The sequence below is a fragment of the Arvicola amphibius genome, chromosome 5 (assembly GCF_903992535.2).
Source record: "Arvicola amphibius chromosome 5, mArvAmp1.2, whole genome shotgun sequence".
NCBI lineage: Eukaryota > Metazoa > Chordata > Mammalia > Rodentia > Cricetidae > Arvicola > Arvicola amphibius.
This window is the reverse complement of record NC_052051.1, coordinates 114,041,389-114,054,793: the sequence shown is the minus strand read 5'-3', so window position 1 is coordinate 114,054,793 and position 13,405 is coordinate 114,041,389. Positions and strand designations below refer to the sequence as shown.

General features: G+C 43.7%; 2 protein-coding genes across 2 annotated transcripts; both read right to left on the bottom strand.

Annotated features, from left to right (window-relative positions):
- Positions 1–955: 955 nt before the first annotated feature.
- Positions 956–3,493, bottom strand: LOC119815329 (protocadherin alpha-4). Its single transcript, XM_038331461.1, has one exon. It carries the CDS (start codon positions 3,491–3,493, stop codon positions 956–958), a length of 2,538 nt encoding a protein of 845 aa, XP_038187389.1.
- A 4,387-nt stretch (positions 3,494–7,880) lies between these two features.
- On the bottom strand, positions 7,881–10,277 carry LOC119815328 (protocadherin alpha-3-like). The gene has a single exon (XM_038331460.1). It carries the CDS (start codon positions 10,275–10,277, stop codon positions 7,881–7,883), a length of 2,397 nt encoding a protein of 798 aa, XP_038187388.1.
- Positions 10,278–13,405: the final 3,128 nt, after the last annotated feature.

Genomic DNA, 13,405 nt, shown 5'->3' with positions numbered 1-13,405 from the left:
ATGAGTTCCCTGCGGTCAGGCCTTCTAGAAAGACCCTGTGTGGAAAAGAGGAAAGTGGAGAGGGGACACTGCCCTCCACGGTAGTCACAGTGCAATGAACCCACTCCACGGTAGTCACAGTGCAATGAACCCACACCAATGGGAGCAGCGTTTATGAGCTCAGGAAAAAAGCAATCAGTGCATCACTCCTGCTAGGACTTTTGGCATAAAACTACAGAGAATATACATCTGCCCAAATGGCTGGATGGAGCCCAGGTTCTTAGACAATTGACAAATAAGGGCCTCAACCTGCACAAAGGTAGGCCAGAAAGATTGGGAGAGGTGGCTGGGTTTTTTTCTACAAATAAGGGGATGTCGAGACCATATAACAACAGGGGAAAGAAACAAGACAACAAAAAAGAAGTTCTGCTATCTACAAAAAGCAAGTGTGAAGACACAGAGACCAATGAATTCTGACGGTGTTTAAGTAACCAACACAAAATGTCCAATGAACTCAAGAAAATAAAACATTAACAAAAAAACAATTGCAACAGAGATGGAGTTGTTGACCACTAATGAAATTCAGCAACACACATTACCAAGAAAAGACACAGTAGCTCCAAGGTGGAATGTTTGAATTTACTCAGGAAGAGAGTAAAAACTAAAACAGAACCTTAAAGACTGAAGAAGGACTAAGAGACTTACGGGATATAAAAATTGAGCCAATATGTGGGCTGTTATTCACAGAGAGAGAAGAGAAAAACAAGCAGAAATCTTAGAGAAAGTATGGCCTAAATGCTCCAAATCTGGGCATGAAATGGATAGAGCAAAGAACCTTAACATAGGTCAGCTAGGATGAAACTAAGTAAAGCCACATCTACAAGCTAATTGCTAAGAGTCAACAATGAAGAGAGAATTTTGACCGCAGCAAGGAACATATACAAGGGAACGCTGATAAAGCTTATCAGAAGATATCTCAGTGGAAAATTTGCATGCTAGAAGATATATTCAAAGTCCTGAAGGAAAATGACCACCAAGCAAGAATCCCATGTCCAGTAATAAATAAAATTGTGAAGAAAGTGATAAACCACATATGAAAATTCAAATTAAAGATGATAGTAAGACTGACCTTTCCAGAGGAATCCCCTGTGGGCTGCAATTGATCCTCTCTGTCCCTGGAATCAGACAAACTGGGGCTGAAGGCCATGAGGTCAGTCTTAGGTGGGTACTCCCCAGAGCACACCCTTTGCCTTCTTTGCTGAGAGCACGACCAGCTCCCCACTGCGCTGGAGCACACCATTACTGGTTTTCCAGGCCCACACACGCTCTCATTGGGAACAGTGGAGCAGCGCAGCGCAGTGTACAGCAGCAGGGTGAGCACTAACAGGCTGGACACCGCGCAGATGGCGATGATCAGATACACGTTGACATCTACCAGTGATGCCTCCGAGTTTGTGACACTCGTGGACACTCGTGATGGAGTCTTTGGTACCTGGCCATTCTCTACCAGCGTCACCAACACCGTGGCGGTAACAGTCATTGCTGGATCACCATGGTCCTTCACCAGCACCAGAAGGTTCTGGCGCAGCGAATCCGCCTCATCCAAGATGCGCGTGGTGCTAATCTCGCCCGTGTACAGACCCACCCGGAAAGGGCTACGGGAATTGCCTGCCGGCGACTGTAGCTCATAAGACAGCCATGCATTATAGCCGGAATCCGCATCCACCGCGCGAACCTTCGCCACCACATGGCCCGCACCCACTGACCTTGACACCAGCCGGCTCACCACTCCACCAGATACTCCCGCCTCGGGTTCCAACAGCAGCGGCGCATTGTCATTCTCGTCCAGCACAAACACCTGCAGAGTCACATTGCTGCCCAGGGAAGGCACACCAGCATCCCGCGCGCTCACCTGGAACTGCAGCAGCTCCAGCTCCTCATGGTCCAGGGGCTGCAGCGCGAACACCTTGCCGCTCTCCGCGTGCACAGACACGAAGCTCGACAGCGAGCGCTCGCCCACCCGCCTCTCCACCAGCGAGTAGGACACCAGGGCGTTCTCCTGCGCATCTGCGTCCATCGCTGTCACCGTGAAGATGTGCGCACCAGGCGGGTTGTTCTCCTTCACGAACACCGTGTATTCGGGCTGCGCGAACACAGGTGCGTTGTCGTTCACGTCAGCCACCTCCACGGACACGCTGGCTGTGGCCCACAGCGAGGGCGAGCCCCCATCCCGGGCTGTCACCACCACCTTATAGTCAGGTGTGGTCTCTCTGTCCAGGGCGCTGTCCAGCACGAGCGAATAGTAGTTCTTGAAGGTGGATACCAGCTTGAAGGGGACATGAGGGGTCAGGGAGCAGGTCACCTGCCCGTTGATACCCATGTCCCTGTCAGACACACTGATGAGCGCGATGACGGTGCCCACTGGAGCATTCTCTAGGATTGGAAGTGATGGAGATTTGAATTCCAGCTCTGGGACATTATCATTGATATCTTCAACTTCTACAACAACTTTACAGTGTCCAGAAAGCGGGACTTGTCCTCTGTCAATGCCCTCTATGAGAATTTCATAGGATTTGCATTCTTCAAAATCAATGGATCCCTTTACAACAATCTGTCCTGTAACTGGATCTATGTGGAATTTGCGTTTCACGTTTGGTGAAATATCCGTCGAAAATGAGTACATAATATCCCCATTCACACCTTCGTCTAAATCAGAGGCATTGACTTTGACTACCAGTGTCCCATTTGGGACGTTTTCTGGTAACTTCACGGTGTAGAGGGATCTGTCAAAAACTGGAGAATTATCGTTGATGTCTTGCACTGTAACGAATAACTCAACAGAGCCGGTCAGCTCGGGTTTGCCTCCGTCGGTGGCTGTGAGCAATAGAAAAATCTCTGGAGTTTCCTCTCGGTCTAAGGATTTTCGTAATACAAGACCAAGACCTTTTACCCGTTCATCGTTGGATGGTTTTTCCAAAGAAAAATAGTCATTGGGACTTAGCCTATAAGTCAGCAGAGCATTGATTCCGATATCTGCATCTGATGCGCCCTCTAGTGGAAACCAAGTGTCAAGAGGCCTTAATTCTGCAATGAACAGATTCTTTTGTGTCGCAGGGAATATGGGAGGATTGTCGTTAATGTCCCTCACCTCCACCTCCACGTGGAAAACCTGCAGCGGCCGGTCCACGATCACCTCCAGGTGGATGCTACACTCCGCGCTCCTCCCGCACAGCGCCTCCCGGTCGATCCGAGAATTCACAAACAAAATGCCATTCTGCAGATTTACCTCCAGAAGGTCCCCGCGGTCCTTGGACGCCACCCTGAACAGGCGGGGCACCAGCTCCGCCAGCTCCAGCCCCAGGTCCTGCGCGATGCGGCCCACGAAGGTTCCGTGTTTGGCCTCCTCGGGGATGGAGTAGTGGAGCTGGCTGTTCCCTCCCTTCCAGATTGCAAGAAGCAAAAAAGAGAAAAGCAGGCGCCGTGATTCCTGGCCACTTCCCCAGAAAAAATCCATCTCAAGTGCACAATCCTTTGTTCTGATTAGGGATCCTCTCAGAGATAGAATTCTAATCCGTCAGTCCATCGCCACTGCATCCTCCGTTGTTCAGATCCGGGATGGTGTATGCAGCTTTCCGGGAAGAATGGAAATGGTTTTTCCTTTGGTCTGTCTTCTGTCGGATTTATTTTATGGTAAAGAGCGACATCATGTGGCCCCAAACTGTAAGTATGGGTTCCGTAAATGTACAACACTAAAAATTGTCTTGTTTATTCCTTCAGCCTCTCAAACAGGTTTTTCCGCTTTGCAAAATAAAGTTATATTTTGCAGGTATGCACTCTGTACTAGTGATTAAATGTGTGTGATCTTTCGTCTTACCAGAAAATCAATTTCTAATACAATATAAATTCTTTTTTCATGTAGGTTTTAAATATTTACAGAGCCCCAACTGTCATCAATATAAACTTTGTAAATATGCAGTAGTGAGGTGTAGATTAGGAAAATTCATGACAGATTCTTCGTGCACCTCCAATGATGGGTTGTGATTGCTAATGACACTCTGTTCATCTTTGGGTTTGCAGTGTTGGTTCTGAATCTTGAGAGAAACAATATTTAGGGAACCGCTGATTCTAAGAACAGGTCATCCAAAGGGCAGTTTGCAGATATTGTTTTAAGAAATCAAAGTCTGTTAGCGTTCGATTGACTTTCTTCCTGGAATCACAGAGGGCTGGATGTACGTGGGAGGGAGATTTAATGTAGAATTTGAAGCATGTAGTAAGTAGTTTATGTGGAAGAACATTCCACATTATTTTATTCTAAGGAACTTCACCTCCTGTGAGCAAATGTGGTAGTCTCATTTATCTTCTTAGTTTGTAAATTTCAGGTACTTTCTGGAGTTCATCTGCCTAGATTTCTATTTTCTCACATGGTTCTTATGTATTTTAGTCAAAGGGGATAATTTCTTACCTTTGAAAAAGCATTCATTAGCAAACAGACACACCCACTTTGTCCATTAAGTAATGGGTTCAGAAAATAAGAGTCTCTGTGTAATTTGTTTCCATAAGACAGAAAGTTAAATAAATTTAACTCTCTACAAACCAATCTCACACACTTTGTAACCATTTTAAAAGCTCCCCAAATTATGAGACATTTTATGATTAAAGCAATTGGACAGTTATTTTACCCTCTTTGATAATCTGCAACACCAAGACTGCATTGTTTGGCTCATTTTTCCTTTAATTTCTCCTTCACAACCCCTTAAGTATGTGTGCCCTCTTTTGAAATAATACTTTTAATGTTAAGTATTATATATTAATATTTGTACCTCAGAGGTATTCAAATAATGTTTTGCAGGATATTTACCCAACACAACTGGTTTTCTTTCCTTTTCATGTTTGAGACAGGGTTTTATTTACCCCAGGTTATCCTTGAATTCACAGTGTAGCCATGGTTGACCCTAAATGTCTGATTCCCCTGCCCCGAGTGCTATATCACAGGCATGAACCACCAAAGTTTCATGGGGTGCTGGGCACAGAACTCAGTGCTTCTTGCATACTAGACAAGCCCTTTAGAAACTGGACTACATCCCCAGTCCAGGTTCGTTTCTTAACTTCTTAATAAAATATGTTTTTTTTTTTTTTTGGTTTTTCGAGACAGGGTTTCTCTGTGGCTTTGGAGCCTGTCCTGGAACTAGCTCTTGTAGACCAGGCTGGTCTCGAACTCACAGAGATCCGCCTGCCTCTGCCTCCCGAGTGCTGGGATTAAAGGCATGCGCCACCACCGCCCGGCAATAAAATATGTTAATGAAAGGTTAAAACTCATGGGTCTCAACACTTTAATTTTCTAGAGATAGAAATCTATAGAAGATATAAATCTATATAAGACACTGACCTGAATAGGATATATTTCAATTTAGGAAGCCTGGGTTTTACCTTAATCTTCATGCCACATTTTGCCAGGCATGACCTTTGATTCATCCAGGGTTTTAATGGACAATGGAGAGTTCCCAACAAATAAAGTAATTTTCTATACAGCCTTAGCAAAGGAGGAGATGGTGGAGGTGCCTCTGCAGACTCCTAGAACCTTAAAGGAAAGGAGATGGCAGAGGTGGCCCTCTGTGGATTACTTTTGCATCTTAAATTCATAAGTTTCTTTCTTCCAAGTTTGTTTAGATTAAAAAAATCAAGTTATCAAAAAAATAATTTTAAGCCTCCCTCTCTGTGAAAAGCCTCTCTCACTCACACAAACACTAATTTCTGAATCTAAACAGAAATAAACATACTCTCACTGGATGGCCAAAGGATTCTTTTTCAAATTATCAAAGATGTAGAACATACTGTAAGAAGCCACAAGAAGCACCTTCCCTTTGTTTTATTTCCAGAGCCTGTAGATGTGTAGGTTGAGGATGCTACAAAATAGGAATGGATATTTGTGACGGTTGGTCATCATTGTTAACTTGATTTCCAACAACCCTAATGGCAGCCACCCTCTGAGTGTATCCGTGAGGGATATTCTGGGTACGTTAATTGAGGTGAGAAGATTAATTCTGAAAGTGGGCAAAATCATCCCACATCTGGGGTATTGCTTTGAATCAAAAGCAGAAAGAGCTGAGCACCAGTGTTAAACACTCTCTGCTTCCTGACCGCAGGCACAAGCTGACCTGCTGCCAAGACTTCCCTGGAACTGCAAGCAAAAGCAAACCTTTCCTTTTCTAAGTTAATTTTATCAGGAGTTTGTCACAGATGCAAGATAAATAACTAATACAATACTTATTTGAAACAAATACATATTAAATAAATACTCACTTTGCAGCCAGTGCAAAGAATTGAGGGGCAAAAAGCAGTTGCCATGAAAACTTGCAATTGAGTTCGATCCCCAGAATACATGGAGGAAAGATAGTTGTCAACTCCCACAACTTGCCCTCTGATCTCTATATGTGTGACACACATGTGCATTAATTAATTAGTCAACAAATCAATTAATTAATTATTCACTTTTATAACTCAAATACATATCTAAAGAGAAAAAGAAAACCCTTCAAATGTATTCAAGTCATCTTCACTGAAGTTCAAGTCCAAGTGGACTGTTTAAAATCCTATCTCAAAATTATTCAAAAAATATATTTTTGGAAGTATTTTTAATCAAGCATTTCAAGAAGATCTGGATTAGAAGACGAAAGGAAGAGGAACTCTGGATGACCCTGTGACCTACAGCAGATGATAACAAACTGATAAAATAAGTGTTGAATTGAGGTTGGATGTGCCACGGCAAATTTTTGATGAATGAAGGAGCAGATAAGGATAATTCTGGGAAATGGGAAAGAGAAAAGATAAAGGAAACATATTTTGTATGTTGGACTAATCACATGCATGAAGTGTTAATCAGGTTTTATTTGAGTATTAGTTCTCTCTGGAAACAAGGGGAACTGGATGGGAGTCCAAGTATTTTGTAAGAGAAATGGACATATGCATTGCAAAAATAACTGAAGAATAGTCCCACTTAAGTTTTATTTGGTATCAATTATCTGAAGGTTTCTTATTGCAAAGCAGATAGGTATTCATGGTCCAAACTGAAAATAACTTCACAATATTAAAGATATGTTTCAATTTTCAGGGCAAAAATATGAGGACAACATATGAAATGCGTTTTTATGAAAGGTGTTTTCAGAACCTTGTTTCACTTTGATTTCTCATAATTTTATTGTAACACTTAAAGTGTCACTATGGAGAGATGAGATAGCTAGTGGTTAAGAGCACCTATGTGCATGTATCAAACACATACATAATGTTTTAATTGAAATCACTGTGGAATAAAATGCAATACTCTCACAATATATTTAAGTGTTTTCAAAATAATATTTTTAATCTAATGAAAAACTATTTTCAATTTGAGTAATTTGTTAAAAACAAATCTGTATATAATTTTTAAACTACCATCCCAGTAAAATTTCTTCGTTAGCCCCTTCTGTGTAGTTGCAAGGATCCTAATGTCCCGTGAGTGATAAGTCAAATAAAATTCTTACTGGTGACCATTTCTGAATACCAACCATGATTAACGAATGGTTCAGTAAGTGGGCCAGTGACTGTTCTACTAGTTCCTCCTAGAAATCCCTGAGAAAGAAGCAAAAGATACTGAAGCTTTGCACGGGGATTAGTGACAGGGAGCTGGAGCCATTTGCACAAGAAGAGAATGGTTGCAATTTGTACACAGACTGCAGTAAAATAACCCTACCACCGTATTTATCAACAAACACACTTGTCAATTCAGTACACAATTTAGACACGAGAACCTACAGTTTTAGTGGCAAAATTGGTAAGTGTAAAGGGCTCAACAGAAAGAACGTGAATAGAATAATTTTAACCCAACTCCAAGGAGTGAAAATGTTAGCATATAAAACGAGACAAATTTAGAGGGGAAAATTACTCACTTTGACGGAGAAATCAATGTCTGAGACCAGTTTGTCCTCTTTTTCCTGATTAACTGGGCAGGGTGTAAGACTTGGGCTGAAGGCCATGAGGTCGGTCTTGGGCGGACCCTCTCCAGAGCACACCCTCTGTCGCCTCTGCTGCGAGTATGACCAGGTCCCCACCGCGCTGGAGCACACCAGCACGGGCTTCCCAGGACCACAGGAATCCTCTGTGGGCGTCGCCGAGCAGCGCAGCGCGGTGTAGAGCAGCAGCGAGAGCACCAACAGGCTGGACACGGCGCAGATGGCGATGATCAGATACACGTTGACATCCACCAGCGATGCCTCCCTGCCCGCAGAATCCACTAAAGCCCGTGATGGGGCTTTTACCGTGTGCCCACTCTCCACCAGAGACACTAGCAAGGTGGCTGTGGCTGTCAGCACTGGCTCGCCGTGGTCCTTCACCAGCACCAGTAGGCGCTGTTTTGGCGCATCTGTATCATCTAGGACACGAGAGGTGCTGATTTCACCTGTGTACAGACCCACCCGGAACGGAAGGCGCCCGCTGCCCGTGGCCGACTGCAGCTCATAGGACAGCCACGCATTGTAGCCAGAGTCCGCATCTACTGCGCGCACCTTTGTCACCACATGTCCTGCACCCACTGTCCGTGACACCAGTTCGCTCATTGTGCTGCCCGCCTGAGGCCCCAGCAGCGTGGGCGCATTGTCGTTCTCGTCCAGCACAAACACCTGCAGAGTCACATTGCTGCCCAGGGAAGGCACACCAGCATCCCGCGCACTCACCTGGAACTGCAGCAGCTCCAGCTCCTCATGGTCCAGGGGCTGCAGCGCGAACACCTTGCCGCTCTCCGCGTGCACAGACACGAAGCTCGACAGCGAGCGCTCGCCCACCCGCCTCTCCACCAGCGAGTAGGACACCAGGGCGTTCTCCTGCGCATCTGCGTCCATCGCTGACACCGTGAAGATGTGCGCACCAGGCGGGTTGTTCTCCTTCACGAACACCGTGTATTCGGGCTGCGCGAACACAGGTGCGTTGTCGTTCACGTCAGCCACCTCCACGGACACGCTGGCTGTGGCCCACAGCGAGGGCGAGCCCCCATCCCGGACTGTCACCACCACCTTATAGTCAGGTGTGGTCTCTCTGTCCAGGGCGCTGTCCAGCACGAGCGAATAGTAATTCTTGAAGGTGGACACCAGCTTGAAGGGGACTTGAGGGGTCAGGGAGCAGGTCACCTGCCCGTTGGCTCCAGAGTCACGGTCGGATACACTGATCAGGGCGATCACGGTGCCAGGTGCAGAATTTTCTAACACGGGAATTGATAGTGATTTGATGACCAATTCAGGCACATTATCATTAACGTCCACAATTTCAACTAGAACCGTGCAGTGATCTGTCATTGGAGGGGTTCCCTTGTCTGCTGCCTCTACCTGGATTTCAAAAGATTTCGTTTCCTCAAAATCTATATTGTCTTTCACAGTGATATGTCCATTAACAGGGTCTAAGTGGAATTTTGACAGGATTTCAGCTGACATATCCGTGTGGAAAGAATATACAATGTCCTTATTTACTCCTTCATCCAAATCAGAGGCATTGACATCCACTACTACAGTACCATTTGGTGCATTTTCGGATAATCTGACTTTGTAGAGCGTCCTCTCAAAAGCAGGGGCGTTGTCGTTCACATCTAGGACAGTGATCTTCACTTGAGTGGTGCCAGTTAGCTCCGGTTTCCCGCCATCAACTGCCGTTATCAGTAAATGATGCTCGGGAATGTCCTCTCGATTTAAAAGTTTTTTCAACACGAGTCCCAGGGATTTAACTTCCTCATCTTTTCTTTTGACGTCTAAGGTAAAATACTCACTGGAGTTAAGACTGTAAGTCAACAATGAATTTGTTCCGATATCTGCGTCTGAAGCGCCCTCTAGCGAGAACCGAGAGCCAAGCTGTCGAGATTCAGAAATAAACAGATTCTTTGTGGTCACTGGAAATACCGGCGGGTTGTCGTTAATGTCCCTCACCTCCACCTCCACGTGGAAAACCTGCAGCGGCCGGTCCACGATCACCTCCAGGTGGATGCTACACTCCGCGCTCCGCCCGCACAGCGCCTCCCGGTCGATCCGAGAATTCACAAACAAAATGCCATTCTGCAGATTTACCTCCAGAAGGTCCCCGCGGTCCTTGGACGCCACCCTGAACAGGCGGGGCACCAGCTCCGCCAGCTCCAGCCCCAGGTCCTGAGCGATGCGGCCCACGAAGGTTCCGTGTTTGGCCTCCTCGGAGACGGAGTAGTGGAGCTGGCCACTCCCTGCCTCCCAGGCTGAGAGGAGCAGAAGCCAGAGCAGCAGACGCTGATCTTCTCTCCAAGAAAACACCATCGCAAGCCCCTTCCAAACGTTTGGTTGCTCTCACACTGATCCAAAATTTCTTAAATATTTTCAGTTTTTTATTCTTCACATCTTAAACCCCATACCGTTACCATTTTGTCTGAGACTGCGACGAAAAGGATCATGTAAATGTGTAAAACCCGCTGCGTTTAATGAAGGAAGTTGTGGTAGACAGCGACACCAAGTGGCTAAATGTGTAAGTATTTAATGTCTTTATTTTCTTACATATCTAATTTGAATTGTCCCCAAATTTGTGTTTTGATCTGTGATTTCCTTCAAGTAGTCACCAAAGAGTTTGTTTTTAACCAGAACATAGCCTTACATTTTTTATAAAATCTCTCCAATTCATGGTTTCACTGCTAATAATGGACTCTCTGTATGACAGGTACACAAGTTTCTCTTAACGGAGTTTTCCCGTTAAATTTTCACAACAATCTTCTAAGATGAATTTTAATATGAGTCATTGATTACAAGTACATACAGACTAAACAAATTAAAAGGGGCTTTAACTGATGGTGTCAGGGTGAAATCCCCATTCAGAATGACAGTCTCAAAGTACAAAAATGAAAGGTAAGTCTTTGATATGTGACAATGAAGGTATGAGGCATAAAAATAAGTGATAAATGTGTAAATATCTATTAATACATGTTTTATATGATTCTAGCATTACCAACTTACTTAAAAATAGGCTGACTTGCAATTGTTAATTTAGAACATGTGTAAATCTCCCCCAGGTCCTTTATTCAAGCATAGCATCATTGTTAACTGTCTTTACTAGTATTTATATAAAGATGTCAGGTCTCATTCATTCATTTTCTTACTTACTGGGGATTGAAGCCAGTGCCTCAAGCACCTAGGCAAGAGCCTTGCCACTGAGCTGTACCCCCAGCCCAGAGTTAGTCTTTCTCAGTGAAGTTCTTTTGTAGATGTATTTTCTGCCACAGGACAACACTGTGTGGTTTGGATATTTGTTATATACACATTACACCAATAAGAATATTGCTTTTAAATTTCAACACTGTTTATGCATTACAGTTTACATGTATATTATAAAATGAGATGATTATGGCCCTAGCAGACTCCTCTCTGGATGAATTTCTGTACCAAGAAGCTTCAAAAGGTTTCATGTAGCTAAGGGTTGCAGTGCACACCCATCATCCTAGGATGTTGGAGGCTGAGGCAGGAAGATCATGAGCTGAAGATCAGCCTAAAATCAGGACCCAACCCAAACAAACAGGACCTGAGAGATGGGCCAGTGGGTAAAACCACATGCTGTCAAGCCTGCCAACATGATTTCAATCCCTGCGACCCAATGACTCCTGAAAATTGTCTTCTGACTTGCACACTCACATCATGGTGTGCATGCACACTCACACACGTACACCCACACAACATAAGTAAGTGTTAAGAGAGAAAAGGAAGATAAGTTGAAAACATTTTCAATTTTTAAAAAAAAGACAAAGAGAAAATTAACTTTGGAACATGAGTCGCTAGCAACATAAATAAGACTGGGCAATGAAATGTTCTTTTAAAATGTATCATCTATATATGAATGTTCTACTTAAATGTATGCCTGCATGACGGAAGAGGGAGTCAGGTCCCATTCCAGATGGTTCTGAGCCTCCATGTGGTTGTTGGGAATTGAACTCAGGACCTCTGGAAGAGCAGACAGTGCTCTTAACCACTGAACCATCTCTCCAGTCCCCAGTAATGAAATATTTTAAATATCTCTGTGAATTCACTAATAAACACGAGGTATGAGTCCTCTAAACATTTTAGAGTTGGACCAGAATACTCATGGAAAGGGCAAATTTAGATATTCATGCAGAAAAAGAAGCTGTCCAGACTTTGACTTGTAGGCAGAATAGTTTAAAGAGAAATATAGCACATAATTTAAGTATTAGAAGACAAAGGTTTTATAGAAGGTCCAGGTTCTTGTGTTTCATTGACTAAAATCCAATATTCAATTAACTCACCTCTTATCATCTATGTTTAAATTAAAATAAACAAATATTACACTGAATAAATAAATGAACATTTTAAATTAACTTTTCAAATAAGAGTAAGTGAAGAGTTACATTAATGATAATTGTTAACAATCAACAGATAATTTCTAATAGACTCTGCCATGATAGCTCATAAAGAATTAGATAAATGCTTAGTATGTTTTGTTTGTTCTTTTCTGTTCTGGTGATTGAACCTAGGGCCTCTCATCCCTATAGGGCTTTTATTGTTCTTGTTTTGTTTTGAGACAGGGCCTCATTGTATAGCCTTATGTGATCTCACTATGTAGACCAGGTTGGTCTCAAACTCATAGAGATCCATCTACCTCTGCTTCCTGAGTGTTGGGATTAAAGGCATGCACCACCATAGGGCCTGACCTCATTCATTGTAGGGCAAGTGCTCTTCTCCTGAGTTATCCTCCTAAAGCTATTTCTTTCTTAATATCTTTATCCTATGTGTTTTGAGTGTTTTCCCTGAATGTATGTATTGCACCATGTGCATACCTGCTGCCTAAGGAAGCCAACTGGAGTTACAGACGGCTGTGAGCCACCGTGGCTGATGGGAACCAAACTCAGACCCTCGGTGAGAGCAGCAAGGGATCTTAACTGCTAACTATCTAGGCCTTAGAACTGTATGTGAACAGTATGTGTTTAAGACTCAATCATGGGTGTCATGTCATCCATAAGCTATCTAATGATCATATCTCAGAAGGTTAATTTGAAAATGAAATACAAATTTTAAAGTATCTTGGACTTGAAACTTGTGAGACGCTTTTAAATACATATGCAAGGGATACACTATTGTGAAATGAAATGTTACATATAAACTGATAGCAGCTAGACTCAGGTACTGATCATCTGCAAATAAAGGTAACACTGGAGGGATATTGAGTTTAAAAGATTGGGCTAAGATGGGCAGTGGTGGTGCACACCTTTACTCCCAGCACTTCAAAGGCAGATGCAGGCAGATCTCTGCGAGTTTGAAGCCAGCTTGATCTACAAGAGCTAGTCCTAGGAGAGGCTCCAAAGCTACAGAGAAACCCTGTCTTGAAAAACTAAAAACCAAAACCAAAACATAAAAGAGATTGGGCCAGTGTATGTAGATGAGTATTAATG